The 18216-nt window shown below is 37.3% G+C and overlaps 3 protein-coding genes across 5 annotated transcripts in view; 2 read left to right on the forward strand and 1 right to left on the reverse strand.

The window, feature by feature from the left end:
• Positions 1-212: 212 nt before the first annotated feature.
• On the forward strand, positions 213-5706 carry dnase1l1l (deoxyribonuclease I-like 1-like). Its single transcript, XM_053625205.1, has 9 exons — positions 213-298; positions 1410-1561; positions 1781-1869; positions 1960-2046; positions 2199-2320; positions 3125-3237; positions 3338-3495; positions 3891-3987; positions 4066-5706. The coding sequence occupies exons 2-9, from the start codon at positions 1421-1423 to the stop codon at positions 4144-4146; spliced, it is 888 nt and encodes a 295-aa protein (XP_053481180.1). The 5' UTR covers positions 213-298; positions 1410-1420; the 3' UTR covers positions 4147-5706.
• A 41-nt stretch (positions 5707-5747) lies between these two features.
• On the forward strand, positions 5748-12425 carry si:dkey-183p4.10 (dentin sialophosphoprotein). Of its 3 annotated transcripts, none has more exons than XM_053625201.1 (7): positions 5748-5934; positions 6081-6242; positions 6516-8252; positions 8367-8439; positions 8723-8783; positions 8874-8999; positions 11072-12425. In XM_053625201.1, the coding sequence occupies exons 2-7, from the start codon at positions 6200-6202 to the stop codon at positions 11171-11173; spliced, it is 2142 nt and encodes a 713-aa protein (XP_053481176.1). In that variant the 5' UTR covers positions 5748-5934; positions 6081-6199; the 3' UTR covers positions 11174-12425. The 3 variants fall into 3 exon arrangements, with proteins under 3 accessions (XP_053481176.1, XP_053481177.1, XP_053481178.1); XM_053625202.1 differs by having other exon boundaries at positions 5748-5906; XM_053625203.1 differs by having other exon boundaries at positions 5751-5934; positions 8874-8993; positions 11072-12424.
• A 403-nt stretch (positions 12426-12828) lies between these two features.
• Positions 12829-18216, reverse strand: part of kcnq2a (potassium voltage-gated channel, KQT-like subfamily, member 2a) — a 37201-nt gene continuing 31813 nt past the window's right edge. Inside the window, exons 16-18 of the mRNA XM_053625206.1 lie at positions 17060-17074; positions 13665-13782; positions 12829-13529 (exon numbers count right to left, since the gene is read on the reverse strand). Of these exons, the coding sequence (XP_053481181.1) occupies positions 12831-13529; positions 13665-13782; positions 17060-17074 (832 nt within the window). The 3' untranslated portion in view covers positions 12829-12830. The remainder of the gene's footprint in view (positions 13530-13664; positions 13783-17059; positions 17075-18216) is intronic.

Below are 18216 nucleotides of genomic sequence, written 5' to 3' on the forward strand. Positions count from 1 at the left end.
CTATTGTGTGATTTTAACTGAAATATCCCACTGAGCAAAAAAATACAAGGACTCGATGGTCCTGAATGGCCATTGTGTCGTACTCGGTCCCTCTCTTCAGCTTTCCAGACAGAGCTGCGCTATGCAGGACCACTGACACAGCTTATTTTAAAAGGACACACATACACACCCTCAAACAACACTGTCCCTCCCACAGGCCTTTCACCATATTTCCTGTGTGATCTAACGAGAGCCTTTTAAAAACATGGACTCAAACTGTACAACTGTACAACAGTATGTGATGACCCCGTCGCTCACGGTAAGTGCTCCATTTCTCTAGTGTGACCAAAGCTATCATAATCTCTAATCAGTGTTGTGGTATTTGCTTGACCATTTATTAACAGCATGATGTGAACCAGGAAGTGCAACATTACATCCGTGATCTGTTAGTGGTTATGTAGCACTAATGCTGTTATTTATCGTTTATGAGCTACAAATATTCCTGGTGGCCTAGAAAAACCCTTCACATGGTCAAATATAGACATGTAGACAGTACATGTAGTTTTAAAAACAGGCTTACCTGAACCAAAATATTTTTCTCCCTTGCATGTGTCTCAAATAGAAATAATGTTTTAAAATCTAGTTACCTCCAAAAGTGAAGTGTAAAAAAAAAAAAAAAAAATTGCATTTAAATATTTCATTCTAATTCCACTGAAAGATGTCATTCAAAACCTAATCTAAAATAAACAAAATAATATAAACATTTTAAAGAATCATACATTTATAGTAGGAAATGCTGATTATCACTTTGGTTATCAGCCATATGCATCTCATCACCATATGTCACTTCCAACAGAAGTGATAAGTCTCATTGTCATCGCTCAACTGAACTAACACTGGTGGTGAAATAAATGCTAATGAATTCAGTCAGGTCTGTTCTGTTGACTAAATTTCTCATTATTAATGTCTTTTTATTTAAACATTTTTAAAACAGATGTACAGAATGTGTCTCTGTTTGATAAAGATGTGGTGGTGCCGGACCATCTCAGACAGTTTGACTGCTGGTATCTGATCATAAACTGGATTAATTAGGCTTAAGGGTTTAGACATCTTTAGCAATATAGACTGACTACATTTACAAATGTATTTGTTAAACTGGCTCCTTAACCAACATGATTAAAAAGTAGCCAAAAATAAAAATCTAATTTCTGTGAAAAATATTTATGTTTTCAAGAAGTAGAGATGTCAAAGTATTTTATTGCCATAAAAAAAACCTCTCAGTTTTGGTCATTTTTCAATAATTCAGCTGTAGCGACTTCTGGCAGATGTTCCTAGTCCACCACAAATATACAGTGTATTTGACTCAACGAATAAATAAATGAGCATAATGAGTATTGTTTAGAGTATTGTTGTTTTCCATTTGCCACTAGGTGCTGTGAAAATGAGATCTCTCTTGCTGATCTGCATCGTGGGAATTGGTTTTTTAACAACAGCACTTTCCCTGAAAATTTGCTCCTTTAATGTCCAAAGCTTTGGAGAAGCAAAAGCCAACAACAAAAGAGTTATGGGGATTTTAACAAAGGTAAACCAAGTATAAAACCAAGGATGTTACTCTCCTCATTGACATAGTAGACTCTTGTGTAGTACAGGATGAATAGTAGGGAGGACATGGAGACACGGTGGGTATGGAAATTCTGTCACTAGCGGAGAGATATATGGGGTAGGAAGTTAAATAGAAAGAAGGTGGCGCTTCAGGCATAGTCTTTCCCAATCTTCAGTTATGTTCAACTCCATTTTTCAGATAATTTCCCGCTGTGACCTCAGTTTGATTCAGGAAGTGCGAGACTCCAAAGGTAAAGCCATTCCTGCACTGCTTATGAACCTAAACAGGTACATGTACTGCTGATTTACCCCAGTGTGTTAAATCAGTAAACTCTTGTATTTATTTTTTAAAATAATAATTTTTATCATTCTGCCTAGGTTTGAAAAATCTAATGTGTACACTCATTTAGAGAGCCAAAGGCTGGGGAAGAATGCATACAAGGAGCAGTATGTTTATATTTATAGGTAAGATGGATTATACATTATGCTGACATAGTGCACAAAATAACTAATCTATAAATATAACATCCAGTCACTGGCATTGTTAAGCCTTTGGTCAAACCCTAAATAGATGTAATTCCTAAATATCATATTAAATCATCTTGCTATGACCTCAGGAAGGATGTATTGCAGGTGCAAGAGCAAGTCTATTATCATGAACTGAAACAGGTAGAGTTCAATGATACCGAAACATTCTCCAGAGAACCATTCATCATAAGGATCCACTCACCCACAACCTGTAAGTGTAATAGGTTTTATTTTATAATTCACAAAGAAACCATTTTGTATGATGAAAGGTGTGTTGGGTTACATACACTATATGAGCAAAAGTTTATGCACACCTGACTATCACACCCATATGTGGATCTTCCACAAACTGTTACCACAAATTGGAAGCACACAATTGTATTTTTAATTTATATCTCACTCATCATGGTGAGATACAGTGCTAGATTTTAATGGAAAATAATATATCATGGCATACTATAATTTCATAATGAATACAGTTTAAGATTGCTTTATAGAGAAATGCTCTCATTTAGTAATGGTAAAATCGATTCCTTTAGTCAAGGTGCTTGTTTTGAGATTGTGACTGCTGTGTATATACATATAAATTTCATCATTAAAGCAATTAAACCTTAAGGTCTCACCACCCAACTGTGGTTAGTTCCATTAAACTCATAGGGCAGAAATAGATACTATATTTGAAGCAAATAAAAATAAAACAACTTGTTCCTGTCACATATATATAATAATACATGATTTGAATGGTAATACTTCCACACTGTTGGCCCCCATGAAAGAACTCTGGCTCCTCCATATTCTAAATCCCAGTTTCACCTGCAAATATTTAGATATTGAACTGTGCAAGCAGAAAACATCATGATCATTAGGAAACCAATCAATTGCTGCTCCGAGGAAGAAAAAACAACAACAACAACATTTCAATACTTGAAACTCATGAGTGCACACAAACCTGTGTGAACAAGCGCAGCTCCATATTACTGCCTTTCTTAATGTGACTGCTAATTTTCTTTTACAGTTGTGAAAAACTTTATCATCATTGGTCATCACTCATGTCCTAGGAAGGCCATGAATGAGATGGAAGAACTTTTTGAAGTCTTTCAAGTTGTCAGAAACAAGTGGAAAACCGAGGTGCATCATTACTTTTTTAATTCTGAAAATTGATTCTTAAACATTTCAATATTACAGATTTAACATTTAGGATGTTTCTTGCTTTGTAATATCACTGTAGAATGTGATGCTCCTGGGAGATCTGAATGCTGACTGTGGCTATGTCACTATTAAAGGCCTGAAGAAGCTTAGACTAAGGAATGATCCAAAGTTCCTCTGGTTGATTACGGATGAACAGGACACCACTGTTCGTGATAAAACACACTGCGCTTATGACAGGTCTACAGCAAATACCACTAAGTTTTTGCTTAGAAATATTATGACTTTAACAAACTTGGAGAAACATTGTCATTAGTCAAAATCTTTCACTTTTCCTTACTTGAATGTTTTTAGCAAAGTCACATTTTAACAACCATTATTAGCTGACTTCGAGTTATTATAGAAGTCGAAGGCAGATTAATGTGAGTCATGTGATCCTGAGTGTTTCCTGATAACAAATGATTAATGGTCCCATAATAACCCGCACCACTTCATGTTGCCCAAAATTACAACACATAGGCCTCCTTTAGCCTAAAATTATGTTACTAGGCAAGCATTTGTTGCACTTCTATTGCCATTAAAAACTATAAAAGCTTACTGTTGCGCATTCTAACGTTTTCTCTATTTCCCCTCAGGATAATTGTACATGGAAAAACACTGATTTCTGGGATTGTACCGGACTCTGCTCAACCCTTCAACTTCAAAAGGGAGTTCAGTTTAAGTGAACAAGAGGTATTCTATAGTTTATGGGTTGATACAAAACAAATAACTGAATGTCAAATGTCAGACTTTGACTGTTTTCTTTTTTAGGCTTTGGAAGTGAGTGACCACTATCCAGTAGAGGTTGACCTAAAGTCAAGTCATCACTACCACCTCCGGAATGAACTCTGAACAAAAACCTGTACTTTTTGTACCTTTTTATTTGACCATATCTTTGAATCCTTGAGTGGCTGTTCCAAATTTGCTTCTGATGATTTTTAATAAAATATTTTAACAATTTTTGCTATTGCATATTTTCCACCATATAATACAGTCATACACTGATCAGCCAGAACATTAAAACCACTGACAGGTGAAGTGAATAACATTATCTCATTACAGTGACACATGTCAAGGGGTCGGATATATCAGGCAGCAAGTGAACAGTCAGTTCTCAAAGTTGTTGTGTTGGAAGCAGTAAAAATGGGCAAGCATAAGGATCGGTGTGACTTTGACAAGGGCCAAATGACAGTTGGGTCAGAGCATCTCCAAAACAGAAGGTGTTGTGAGGTGTTCCTGGTATGCGGTGGTTAGTACCTACCAAAAGTGGTCCAAGGAAGGACAAATAGTAACCCGGAGACAGGGTCATGGGCATCCAAGGCTCAGTGATGCACATGGGGAGTGAAGGCTAGCCCATCTAGTCCTATCCCACAGAAGAGCTACTGTAGAACAAATTGCTGAATAAATTAATGCTGGCCATTATAGAAGGATGTCAGAACTCACACGCATCATAGCTTGCTCCTTATGGGGCTGCGTAGACACAGACCGGTCAGAGTGCCCATGCTGATCCCTATCAATTGCCAAAAGTGCTTACAATGGGCATGTGAGCATTAGAACTGGACCATGGAGCTATGAAAGAAGGTGGCCTGGTCTGATGAATCCTGTTTTCTTTTACATCCTGTGGATGGCGGGTGCATGTGCATCGCTTACCTGGGGAAGAGATGGCACCAGGATGCACTATACAAAGAAGGCAAGCTGGTGGAAAACACACTGTGCTTATGACAGGTCTACAGCAAATACCACAAGGTTGCATTTTGCTTAGAAATATTATGACTTTAACAAACCATTAGTCAAGGGCAAAACAAACAACTTATCGCTTTCCTGGGAAAGAATGGCACCAGGATGCACTATGGGAAGAAGACAAGCGGGCAAATGCAGTCTGATGCTCTGGGCAATGTTCTGCTGGGAAATCTGGGTCGTGGCATTCATGTGAATGTTACTTTGACACATACCACCTACTTAAACATTGTTGCAGACCATGTCAAAAGTATTCTCTAATGGCAGTGGCCTCTTTCAGCAGGATAATGTGCCCTGCCACACTGCAAAACTTGTTCAGGAATGGTTTAAGGAACATAACAAAGAATTTAAGGTGTTGACATGGCCTCCAAATTCCACAGACCTCAATTTGATCGGGCATCTGTGGGATGTGCTGGACAAACAAGTTTGATCCATGGAGGCCTCCCCTCACAACTTACCGGGCTTAAAGGATCTTCTCCACAGCACACCTTCAGAGGTATTGTGCAGTCCATGCCTCGATGGTTTTAATGTTATGACTAATTGGTGTATAGTCACACTGTATGTAGAAACAGACATTAAATCAAAACATGGTTATTTTCTCAGAACTGAAAGGTATGTGGACATAAACTAGCTAACCAAGAACATTTTATTATAAGACATTTTATTATAGGACATTTTATTATAGGACATTTTTAAGTCTATAAACTGGGGAATATAAAGCTCACCACCTATTTTTCTCTGCCTATTTTTTGCAGCATGCATGTACAGCTGTTCCTGGTACTGAAAGAGGATGTACTTGTTCTGGGGTGCTCAGTTGCGAGCATTTGAAACCACAGCTCAAATAAAATTTTACTCAACCAACGGAGTAACAACAGGTAATTTCATGATGGCTTTTTATTTGGGGTAAGCATGTATCAATATTTGTGCAATATTATTAATCAGTGCAATTAATTATTAATTTTTTAATTGTAATGTTTTTGGTTAAGTTTATTTATGTGTATGGAAACTGTACAGAGGATGAAAACATTTTCATGACCTGATTTTGACAGGAAGCGACTGTGAGACAAAGAAGTAAGCGCACAACTGAGCACAAATTTTTGTTCAAAGTTAAAAGAATCACATGAAATTTGTCAAATGAAACTACAAGCTACAATTTTTGCCAACGAAGATGGAACAAAACATTGCGGATTTGCTTAAGGATGCTTTTTCAGGTAAGAATAATTAAATTGTCTGTTTTGTACAATTTGTGACACTTGCGAACTTATTCTGACTTCATTCTTAGAAAAAAGCTTCAATCTAAAAGCCTAAAGGGTTTTTCAGGCGAACCCTTAAAGGTTCTATAAAGGATTCAACTACAGTGCGTCTTGATCAGAAGGGAATCCAATTAATGAACTGTTCAGAACGCTTTTTTTCCTAAGAGTGTTTATGTAATCTAACTGTAATACTCACTGTATATATTTTGCACAATTTTGTGTCTCCTTTAGATGTTGACATACATGTAGATTTTGAGCATCTACAATCAGATGAGGGCACTAACACATCTAAAACAGAGCTAGTTATGGATGAGGACATGGATGATGTGAACAGTGCAAGTGATCTCTGGACAACATCAGAGAAAGGCTCAGTTGAGACCTTCATTAATGTTTATGAAAAGGAAGAAAGTGAAGCAAGCTCTGATACAAGTGAGAGTGAGTCAAGTAATTCATTCCCTATCGACACAGAGTCTCCATTTTGCCTTTCTCATGAAATAGATAATGATCAGGTTGTAAACACGATGATACCAGAAGCACAACAACTAAACTATACAGCTGGTGAGTGTACTGCAGAGGAAGGAAACATGCAAAGTGACTTAGCAGCAGGTGTTTCTATGCACGGACTAGTTACTGAATTAAACATATCAGGAGATGAAAAGGAGCTCCCAGAGGAGGAACACATGGAAACGTTTAACGTAGAATATAAGCCACAGAAATCACCTTCAATGTCCAGTGAGAGTGAAACACCAGAAGAGACGTCATCCGAATCAGACGAAGAATTACTTGAGAACTACAGCACAACAGAACAATCTCAGTGTGAATTTACTGGTAACAAGGATGAACTTTTTGTTGCAATGAGTCAAAACATTGCTGACAAATACTATGACAGTGATGACATGAAAGAGTTTACAGAGGAGGACCAAGAACAGATTGAGGAAAGCCTTGCAGATTATCCCTCGGATTTTTCACACAGTGAAACCGAAGAGCCTGCTGAAAATGCTACAGCCCAGCCGTTCACCCTCATAGACATCAGCTCTAGTGACGATCACTTCACAGACAAGATGGAGGATTTGTCCAATGCAGAAAATGTGAACTTGCAAAACAAAGACAGTTGTGCCCTAGATCATAATTCTGGGATTAAGGACCTAGAGGTTGAGATGATCTCAGCATCAGCAGACTTAGATCTGTCTTTCCAGAGAGGGAGCTTTGATGAAGAGGATGTCCAAGAATATTTACCAAATGATAGAAACACAGAGGAATATGCCAAGAATAAAGAGGATGCTGCAGCACTAAGTGATCTTAATGATCAAGCAGACTATATCAGTGACAGTAGTAGTGATGATCGCAGCACAAGCGAAGAAGAAACTCATTTTTTCCCATCATTAAAGCAGGAAGAGGAAAAGTCTCATATTACACAACATAACTCAACACAAGACATGGTGAGGGTGGATAATGATATTGATTACATATGTCCAGATACAGAGAATGGGGATGTTAACAGTCCTGAGAAACAATATGAGGGACATTTATCATTTTGTGATGTCGAGGAAAGAGGCTTCACAAACACAAGCTCTATTTCATATTATGAAGAATCCAATACAGAATCTACAGAATTACACCAAAGCATAGAGTCAGACAAAACAGACACAGCCATAAAAGACCATGACAAATCATCTTCAGAGTCTTCAGACAATGTAGGGGATACCAAAAACATAATAAATGAGGTTTTGTGGTCCTCATCACTGCTGATGGATGAAGACAACCTGCGCTTAGATGAATATGACTGGGGCTTGACTGTTGAAGATTCATTTAAGATAAATTCAGGCGAAGGAGAAAATCAAGAGTACACAGAGGGAGCCGTGGAGAAGTCTGATGAAAATAAAAATCGGGACTGGGAGCTGGAGAAAACTAGAATTGAGGCGTTTTATAGATTCTATGGTGATCAGGCTGACCCAGAGGATACTGTGGGTAAGTGCTACAGAGAACACACTTCTGTTCTCCGTGGTTGCCTTTCCAACATTGATAAAATTGTGAATGGACTGCAAGTAAGTGAGGAATTTTTACTCCTTTTACTCTCTTTAGGCAGGAACCATAAGGTTACCTTTCGATTGGAAAGGTATGATGAATCTTCTGAATATGATGATGAGTCTGACAGGTAATGAGCTTCAACATCTTCTACATTATTGCACCCATTATAGTGTAGAGTTGGTCAGTTTGCATGGTTATGGCATGCTCATTCCTCAAGGGTTCTTTGGATGGTGAGTGGTTCTAGTTTTCCCTCTGTAAAATCCTCTGTTGTTGCATTATACATATAACGTTTAAGGCTTCTCTCAGAGGAACAAACCAAAGAACCACTGATGATGCTTGGTGCTTGATTGAAACTTTTTTCTAAAAGAGACTGCATATCTACCTGATTGGCCTTGTTCCTCATCCCATAGCACCGAAGAGGATCTGGACTCAGATCTCAACACACCAGATCTCAACATATTGAAAAAAGAGGTATTCACCATAACTTGTCTACATAACTAGATTATAACCATGACACATGATAGTGGCGTTTGCGAGTCCATGATCATGTTCGTATTGTAGTATCACAGTGAGTCAGATGACCCATTGGAGAAACCTTACTACCCTGAGAGGTCAAGGATGCAACCAAAGGAACAGCAGCCAGTGAGTGCAGCAGAGAAGCAGCATCCTCCGAGGAACAAGGTAAAAGTCAGTATTGTTGTGATTTGTTCAATATTAAACAAAGAATGAACCGTTTTAGCCTTTTCACTTTATTTGCACCCATTGTGTTTGCGGGAGAAAACTACTAATAAATGTGTAGCACCTTTTCAGATTGGAAAAACAATACTTTTTGTTTATTGTTTGTTAACAATTTCTGATCATCTTTTATGTAATGAATAAAATTGAGTCTGGTGGACAATGGAGTCTCGTGTTATAGGAAAATAAAGCTGTGATGCCTTACCACCCTAAAGTTGATTATGTTCCTATAAGAGCACATCCTGTGTTTTATTCCTCTAATACCACAGCAATTTGCCAATGCTAAAAATTGTTTTTTCATTTATTAAATAATGACACATCATACTTTTGTTCAATTTATAGTTGATTGTCCACTAAATAAGTTGGTTCCTGTTATACTTACAGTGCCCTCCACTAATATTGGCACCCTTGGTATATATGAGCAAAGAAGGCTGTGAAAAACTGTCTTTATCGTTTAACCTTTTCATTTACTTTACATGATGCCATGTATCTTAATAAAATGTCCAGGTCTTCTGGCAGAAAAATAGACCCAAAACATTACAATGCTACCACCATATTTAACCGTGGGCATGAGATACTTTTCCATATGGCTACCTCTCTGTGTGCGCCAAAACCACTTCTGGTGTTTATTGCCAAAAAGCTCTGTTTTGGTTTCATCTGACCATAGAACTCGATCCCAAGTGAAGTTCCAGTAGTGTCTGGCAGACTGAAAAATGCTTGAGTTTGTTTTTGGATGAGAGTAGAGGCTTTTTTCTTAAAACCCTTCCAAACAACTTGTGGTAATGTAGGTGACTTCAGACTTCAGGATTTTCTGACCCCAAGACACAACTAACTTCTGCAGTTCTCCAGCTGTGATCCTTGGAGATTTTCTGGCCACTCGAACCATCCACTTCACAGTGCGTTGAGACAACATAGACTGGAGATATAGTCTATATATAGACAATATATGCTATTATTGCCCTGATGGTGGAAATAGGCATTTTCAATGCTTGTGCTATTTTCTTATAGCCACTTCACATTTTGTGAAGCTCAACAACCTTTTGCCGCACATCACAGCTATATTCCTTTGTCTTACCCATTGTTATGAATAACTAAGGGAATTTGGCCTATGTGTTACCTCATATTTATACCCCTGTGAAACAGGAAGTCATGGTTGAACAATTTCCTGTTCCTAGTCACCCAGGTATACTAAAACAAATATAAAATATCAGTGGGAATATACTTCAAATATATTTTTCTAATATGAATTCATAGGGGTGCCAATAATTGTTGCACACCTATATTTAACAGATTTTTTTTTTAATAAACCTGTTTTTTTCGCAATTTTTTTGATATTTATTAGAGCATAGTATTTCTGTGAAATTTTTTAACAGAAGATCAAAAGGTTAAACAATAAAGACAAATTTTCACAGCCATCGTTGCTCATATTTATCAAGGGTGCCAATATTAGTTGAGGGCACTGTACATTTTAAAAGCTATAAACAGTAATTCCCTCAATAGTCACTCTTAATTTCTCACTCTTTACACACAAGTTAATGAGACAACAAATGCAAACATATTACAGAGAAACGACAAAGTTCTGAAAACTATCCCGTGTCGGAAAACTTCTCTCAATTGAAAAAAAAAAAACATTACCTGCAACAAGCTGACACAGTTTTTTTTTTTTTTACTTAAAAAAAAAAATTAAGGTTAGGTTCTGACACTGAAGACTCCTCCCAATAATGTTAAATAAATGTCTGCTCACAGAAAACTTGTAATATTCAACTTATAAAATATGTTGGTAGCACCTGTCAGAGCTGTGATTTTATAGAAAGTCAATCAATACCGTCTGACCAATCAGAATCACGAATTGCCAATCAACAGTGCCATGGTATAAGGGTTTTTAACAAACAATGCAATAAATACATATTAAATGTTGAGCAGATAAACCGCCTCCTGTATTAGTACACTGTTTACTTTCAAATAAGTTAATTATTCAATTTCTCATCAAACCTCTTCTCTATGTTTCTGTCCATCTATTCCAGTGTCTTGCTGTGCTGAAGTCCAGCTTAGCATTTGGCCTACTGACAGCAATAGGCATCGTTTCATTCTGGTGGGCAACAGAAAATCTGGATTGGATTCACTGATTTCACACCTCATTGTTTCTGGTTAAGAAAACACAATACGAATCAATATTATACTCTTGGTGTAGGTGTAAATGTAGAATTAGGGGAATGAGATATTATAAGTGGCTTATTAATGTTTGTAAAATAGGCAGCAGGCAAAAGTCCATTTAAATCAGACCAACTTTATTTCTTGTAACGTTGCAGCCTTCTAACATGCTCTAGGAAATCCTTTTTAAATTATATAAAAAGAATTTTTTTTTCTCTCATCATAACGTAACAGCTCTTGGTCATTTTAGTTTGCCATCAGTTTGGGCATCAATGGAAAGATTCTAGTTGAAGGAAAGAATGTTTATATCATAGTGGTTTTTTTCTACTGGCACAGAATCCTGTATTACCATTATCAATTAAAGTCAAATTCCTCTAAACATGCCATGCAGTTAGTGTAATCGTTAGTGTAATCACTTATACTGGGACTGAAATATTTTGAGGGCTCTTTAATAAAGCATAGTGCATCATTTGTCGTGCCATTACTAGGGAATCAAAATTCATTGCATGTGGATTGAAACTGTAATACTTTTCATAATGCTATACTGCAATTTCACTTGAACTCTCCTTATGTCTGAAAGCTTTGTCTTCTTTAAAGATTTACATGTATGATTAAGCTACTAATGATGCTTTTGCTTAAGAATGTGGAATGTTGTTGTAGATTACAAGCTGCCAATCAAATGTCTATGCCTGTTAACCACTATTTCTTACAGGTTTTAAAAAAAAATGTATTTATAACAATACATATAACAAGCTTAATTATATGATGATTAACCTTTGATGAGATATTAACCAGATTGGAATTTCCAAAGGCATGGTGATGCTTAAGGATTCTCAAGATAATGATTATAATAAACATTTAATTGAATGTAAAATGTAAACATTTTTACCTGTAAAAACTCCTGTAAATGTATTAATAAAAATAAAATACATGCTAAGTTTATAAATGTATTGCAGATAGAACTAAAAATGTGTAAATGTAGATCGTGCTCTGAAGTGCTCTCTCTCTCTCTCTGTATCTTTGGTTGGGATAATCTTTTTTTTTTTTTAAATAAAAGCATCAGTCCATTCCCATTAAATGTCACAGAAATTCATCCATGTTTGTTCATCATTACAGTCTCTTATGTTATCTATAAAAGAAATAAAAGGAAAAATAAACTAAGAGCAAAAGCAGGCATACTATCATTAATTATTATTATGTATGTACAATCAATAAGTAAAGTGCTTCTAATATTGCCTTGGTAATAAGCATTGGTACCATAACTATACATAAATACATTAGTACAAACAAATGACCCATGAGATGAATAACTCATGCCAATACCTGCTTACATGAAAAAAATTTTTTTTAAGTGTGCAAACAAGATAGATGTCTTGATTTGGGAGGCCACAAAGTATGTTCAATTTTTTTCGTTAAAGTCACTCTCGTGCCAAAGTAATATTATTATTATGAACATGATATGGCCATACCAAATAACAAGTGTCCATTGAGTGGATCATGTTCATTGGGTTCTAAATGTGTTATTTTAGTCCTCATGCATTAATGACCACATTGGGTTCTTTGATTAAGTTTCTGTTGCTATTACCCACTCAGGATCTGAAGGCTCTTGTTGCAATTTGAAGGCATTTTCTTCTACTTCAGACCTGGCCAGCCCCTGTCTCCAAATGCCACCTCCCCTGTAAATGATAGAGGTGAGGGAGCACCAGGTGTGTAAAGATCTGAGTCTGTGTCCGATTCCCCTTCAGCCAAGTAGGGTCTGATACGAGTACAGAAGGCCATTCCTCTTCCGCCTCCAAACAGTCCAAGATTCACTGGAGGAAGGAAATCCTCCTCCTTGGCTTGTGAGATGCTGAAGCCACTGAATGAGCGGTCTAACTCCTCATGGTCCACTGAAGGAATGGAGAGGGATGTGTCACTGTCAACGCCTGCGTTAGGCCGTGTGCGTCTGTGTCGCCTTTGGTGTCCACCCTCCCCACTCTCATGTGATGGTGGAGGTGGGATGCGGTAAAGTGATGGGTCATCAGTGCCCGGTGATGCCCCACGGCTGTTATTCCAAAGAGGTACATTGAGCGGCTGCTCATTCTGCTGATGCCAGGATGTGGATGGGCGGCACATGCTGTTGGCGGGCGTCCCAGTCGGGCTGGGCTCTGGGCTCTTCTTTTCTTCTTTTTCGTCCGGCACCTTCTCACTCTTGTCTTCTGGGCTGTGGTAAGGTGGTGCTGGATCAGCCATCTTGAAACCCAGCAAAGCCTCAGTTTCAGAGCGTGGAATACCCATGCGTGTGGTGTATACATTCACCAAGAAGTCTAGTTTGCGGTCCATCGCACCCACCTGCATGGCCAAAAGTTGTTCTCAGCTATTTACTACACTCATATTTGGAAACTGGCCCACTTTGTGCTATCACTAATATCACAACAACTAATATATGTGAAACGTGAAACATTCAATAATAAAAAAGGCTCTTACCTGTTTCTCCATCTTGAGAAATCGGCCCATCATGCTGGGGTCATTTTCCTGAGCAGTATCACTCTTGGGTTTCTCCTTATCCCCTGATGATACTCCCTTCCCCACTATCTGGTCCACCCTGATAATTCATGAAACAATCTCTTCTATCTAGATCTGAGATTCTGTGTATCCTCCTCACAGATATACAGTGTGAAACAAATCCAAAGAAACAATACTGAATGGTCTTAATTATTAAAAATAAAAGGGATGCAAATGTTTAAGAATATGCACTGAATCATGCACTGGAAAAACTGTTGGTTATATGGAAGGCAATAACGATCCCTGGGTGACTGCCTTTTTCTTTCTTTTTTCCTTTCTTTCTTTTTTTTTGAGAAAATGAGACATGCAAAATAGTGCTGCAGTGTTCACAATTTCATGCTCTCTATGTCACACACAACATCAGAATAAAAGGGTTAGTGCCACAGTCTCTGCAAAAGCAAGATCAGAGAAAGTATTAAACCATGATTCTGCATTCCAATACTGTTTTCTTGTGCCCTCACCGTCCCTTTGCCTTTTCCGTTTGGCAGGGTGGGGTGGGATGGGAAATTTGTTTAGTTATCCTTAGGAATTAGGAATAGAGTCAGCTATAGACTTCAGGAGCTGAACTTGCCTAGAATGTATTGAGATTTTAACTCACTGGTGTACTGTAGCACCACCTAAATCTATAGCTGCCATACCCAAATATGATACTGACAAAAGTACATTTTTGACCAAAATCCTAAATAACATTGGGCTATTTGCAGACATATCAGGTATATACATATCAGGCTGTCACCAGTCTATGAAGATTTCAGATTACTGTGTAGTCTGAAGCATTAACATCAGTCAGTTTGAAATAATGAGAAAATGGCAAGGTTTATCTATGTGCGTATTTTCTTGGTCTGATTTAGTTATTCTCAATTTCCCCAGTCTAGTTGAAAGTTGACATACTTGGTTATTGAATAAACAAATTTATGTACAACATTATGCTTTTACTTACAAATTATTGGTTATAATTCATTAGTTCTTTAAGAGTGCACACTTGCAAGAGGAGGATGAAATTATCGCACAATATAGCCTACTGTATATCTTGTACATATCTTGATTTAAGTTTTAGGTTTCTACTTAAAAAATGTAGTTGTTCTACACATTACATTATGCTTCAGATCTCTCACACCATGTTATCTCTTACATCTTATATATCTGGCTAGTGTGTGGACCATTTGTCTTTTTTCAAAACAGCAAACAAAATGATGCATTAAACTATATATAAGTGTAAACTACATTAAAGCTGAAAATCTATATTTAAAAATATCTTTGATTTGAGGTGCATATGGGTCTTATTTGACCAAATATAAGTAAAAGTGCCGCGGCTCAAAAGTGGACAAGACACAAGGACAGGAAAAAATATGGGCCCAGGAATAGCGAGATAAGATCGACAATGAAGAAGGATCAGTAATAAGGTCTGAGACATATACAGAATGAAAAACAGATATGATCCATATCAGAATAATGAGATTCAAACATGAGCAAACTATAAGTAGAGACGACATTAGGTGTCAAAACAGGAAACAGAGACAGGAACTGACCTGTGGGTTCTACATATGGCAGAGGCTAATGCTATTAGCATTACAAGTTTGGAGAGAAGTACACAGCAAAGTCTACCAGTGTTGAAATAACACCCAGAATGTTGAATTTAACACCCTACTGTGTTTCTTTATGTGTTTCTTTATTAGACACAACTGAAATGATAGTATTAAATAAACACTCAGGGAGTTAATGAAACACTGGGGATTTCGCTGTGTAGACATGGACCCACTTTAGAGCTAGGAAAAGAGATAGAAAACAGCAGTATTAATTCCAGCACAGCTCATAAAGCAAAGTGCTTAAAAGCTGTCAGTGGAACAGGTTCTCGGGGGTAGCCACTGTGAAGTATAGAAACGCAGCAGGGGATGTGTACAGTAGGATGGTAATGCAGCTAGTGTTTCAGTGGTGGGGAGTAGGTGTATCAGTACTGAAACAGGTGTCTAGTTGAGCAGCAATATCAACACCCATAAGGCCAAGACAAACAGGTAAAGCACATGAGAGGCTACCCACATGCTCTTTAACTAGTCACAACCTGACACCATTTCAGCAGAGGAATAAGGTCCCAATCCAGAGAGTCCTCTTACTGAGGGCTTCTGGGTGACCCCTGCTTTTGATGCTGGGTTTAAATGAGCATGTAAAAGGGCTGATAACCATCGCACTGTCTGGCACTCAGAGTTTATATCCAAAGTTAGCATTCTTCCTCACTCAAGTGCTAACCATGTGAACCATAGGCTGGCACAGGAAGTAATGCTTAAGCTGCCAACACCATTTGCAGGAACAGAGTGTATGTGATACCATAAACCAAACAACAAAGGAGTAAAATAGAGCCTAACTACTATAATAGCCAGTAGAATAAAAACTGTAACTAACAGCTAATCACTAAAATGGAAGACCAAGATGATTGAAAAAGGTGTGTGGAATGTAAAGGCAATTCACAAGTCCTAATACTAAAAAACTAATCACTTCTTTTGAGTAACCAATGAGTTTGATTTTTAACAAATGTTGTTTTTTGACAGATATAAGTTCATGTTCCACTGATTTGCTTGCCATTCTAGATGTTGCACAAATATGAAGCACTCACTGTCTCATTTAACTTCATAGAGTTTTTATTAGAACAGAACCGTTAAAGACAGGGTTGCCAGGGCCACAAATTTTATGCCAAATTGGGCTAAAATACTCGATTGCCGCCGAGATCTTGTGCTATAGCAAATATTCTGAATGAAATCGAATACAATTCCGCACAAAGGCACTTCTATTTAGAGATCGACCGATATTGATTTTTTTATAACCGATACCGATATGATTATTTGCATGTTTATGTGCCTGATAACTGATATGCAGAACCGGTATTTTATTGATTGCTTTACTTCTGTTTTTGAAACAATGATAACACCACCATTGAACTAAACAAACCGTTTCATTTATAACAATTTTGTCAATTTCACTTCCTTGTATACAAAACAAAACAAAACTCTAATTTATACACCAAAATAATAAATAAATAAAGGGGTCTGAAAGAGTGCAAAAAATAAAGTGCACTGTTACTAAAGTGTATTTTTTTAAAAAATAAAAGCTTCGATGAGGTAAACTCCGTGAGATTTCCATTTCCATTTCTTAGCACCAAGCTGCTGAAACTACATATAAAGCATTTACGTCGCATATTTCATTTGTACATTAATGAATGTTATGGCGCAATTCTCAAAACACCATTTATCGGTGGATCTGATTTTGAAAAAACGATAACCGATTATGGAAAAATGCTTAAATATATTGAAAAATATTGGTAAAACCGATTATCGGTCGATCTGTACTTCTATTGTAAGATATACTGCAAAAGATTGGGAGACGGAAAGGGGAGTTATGGAGTGGATAATGTCTGTACATCAGAAATATGTGTGCACCAGAGTGACCTTGTTTGCCACACAAAGGCAAATGCATCTCCAACATTTTGAGATATTTTCAGGTCTTGTGTGGTTTGTGTGGTGGATGTAGTTGGGCTGGAAATTTTGCTGAAACCTTTGAACCCTGATTAATGACATTAGCTCTTCTGTGTGAGCCTCAACCACTGTGACAATGCCAGTGTGAAACACCCTTGCTGTATCAAACACAGTCAAAATAAATTACCTCTAAAAATATCCAAAACTAGCTGCTAGACTGTATTCTGGATAATTGTGTGTTGTCAGCTCTCAATTCCTAATTACAGGGTTCAATAGACCTACAACCTCTTGACATAAATTTATTTGAGGCTATGTTCTTTTTTAATGTAGTCCTGCCCCACCAAAATGTATAATCACAAGCCACTTCTGTTAGCAAGACAGCTAACTATCAAGCTAGCTAGTTATCTAGGTGTTATAAAGGCAAGCGCATCCCACATACTCTTTGCAAGTGTCCACTCTGTCAAAGTTGGCACGGTCACATGGAAAATAATATTGCAATGCAGAGAGATCCACCCAACTGAGTGGTGATGTATTAACTATACTTAATGCCAGCCATGTCACTGGCAACACATTTGATATAATACCTGTAGGAAAAAGGTCTTTAAATAAGTGAGCAAATAAAGAATGTTCAAAAAAATATTACCTGGTACCATGCCTTATGATGCTTCATGCTTCACTGATTCTATTGTTAATGGTTGGCTTGATTTTCATTTTCAAATGCAAGAATGGCATGCATAAATGTATTAGTCCCCCACTATTTAGAGTATATGCTCACTGGTGTGAGTACAGAATTATTGGACAGCATTTACATGCTTTTGTAGCTTTTATAACAGCAGTTTGGGCATGATTCAGAACAGGCATTTAAAGAATATGGTCATGCTATAAGAACAGGATACTGAACTACATTTATTGCAATTGATTTAGTAAAAAGCATTCAGATTAAAATCCTGACAATATGCATTGCAATGCTGTTCAATAATGGGCAAACTACAAACTGTTTGTGGCTTTTG

The sequence above is a fragment of the Ictalurus furcatus genome, chromosome 5 (genome assembly GCF_023375685.1).
Source record: "Ictalurus furcatus strain D&B chromosome 5, Billie_1.0, whole genome shotgun sequence".
NCBI classification, from domain to species: domain Eukaryota; kingdom Metazoa; phylum Chordata; class Actinopteri; order Siluriformes; family Ictaluridae; genus Ictalurus; species Ictalurus furcatus.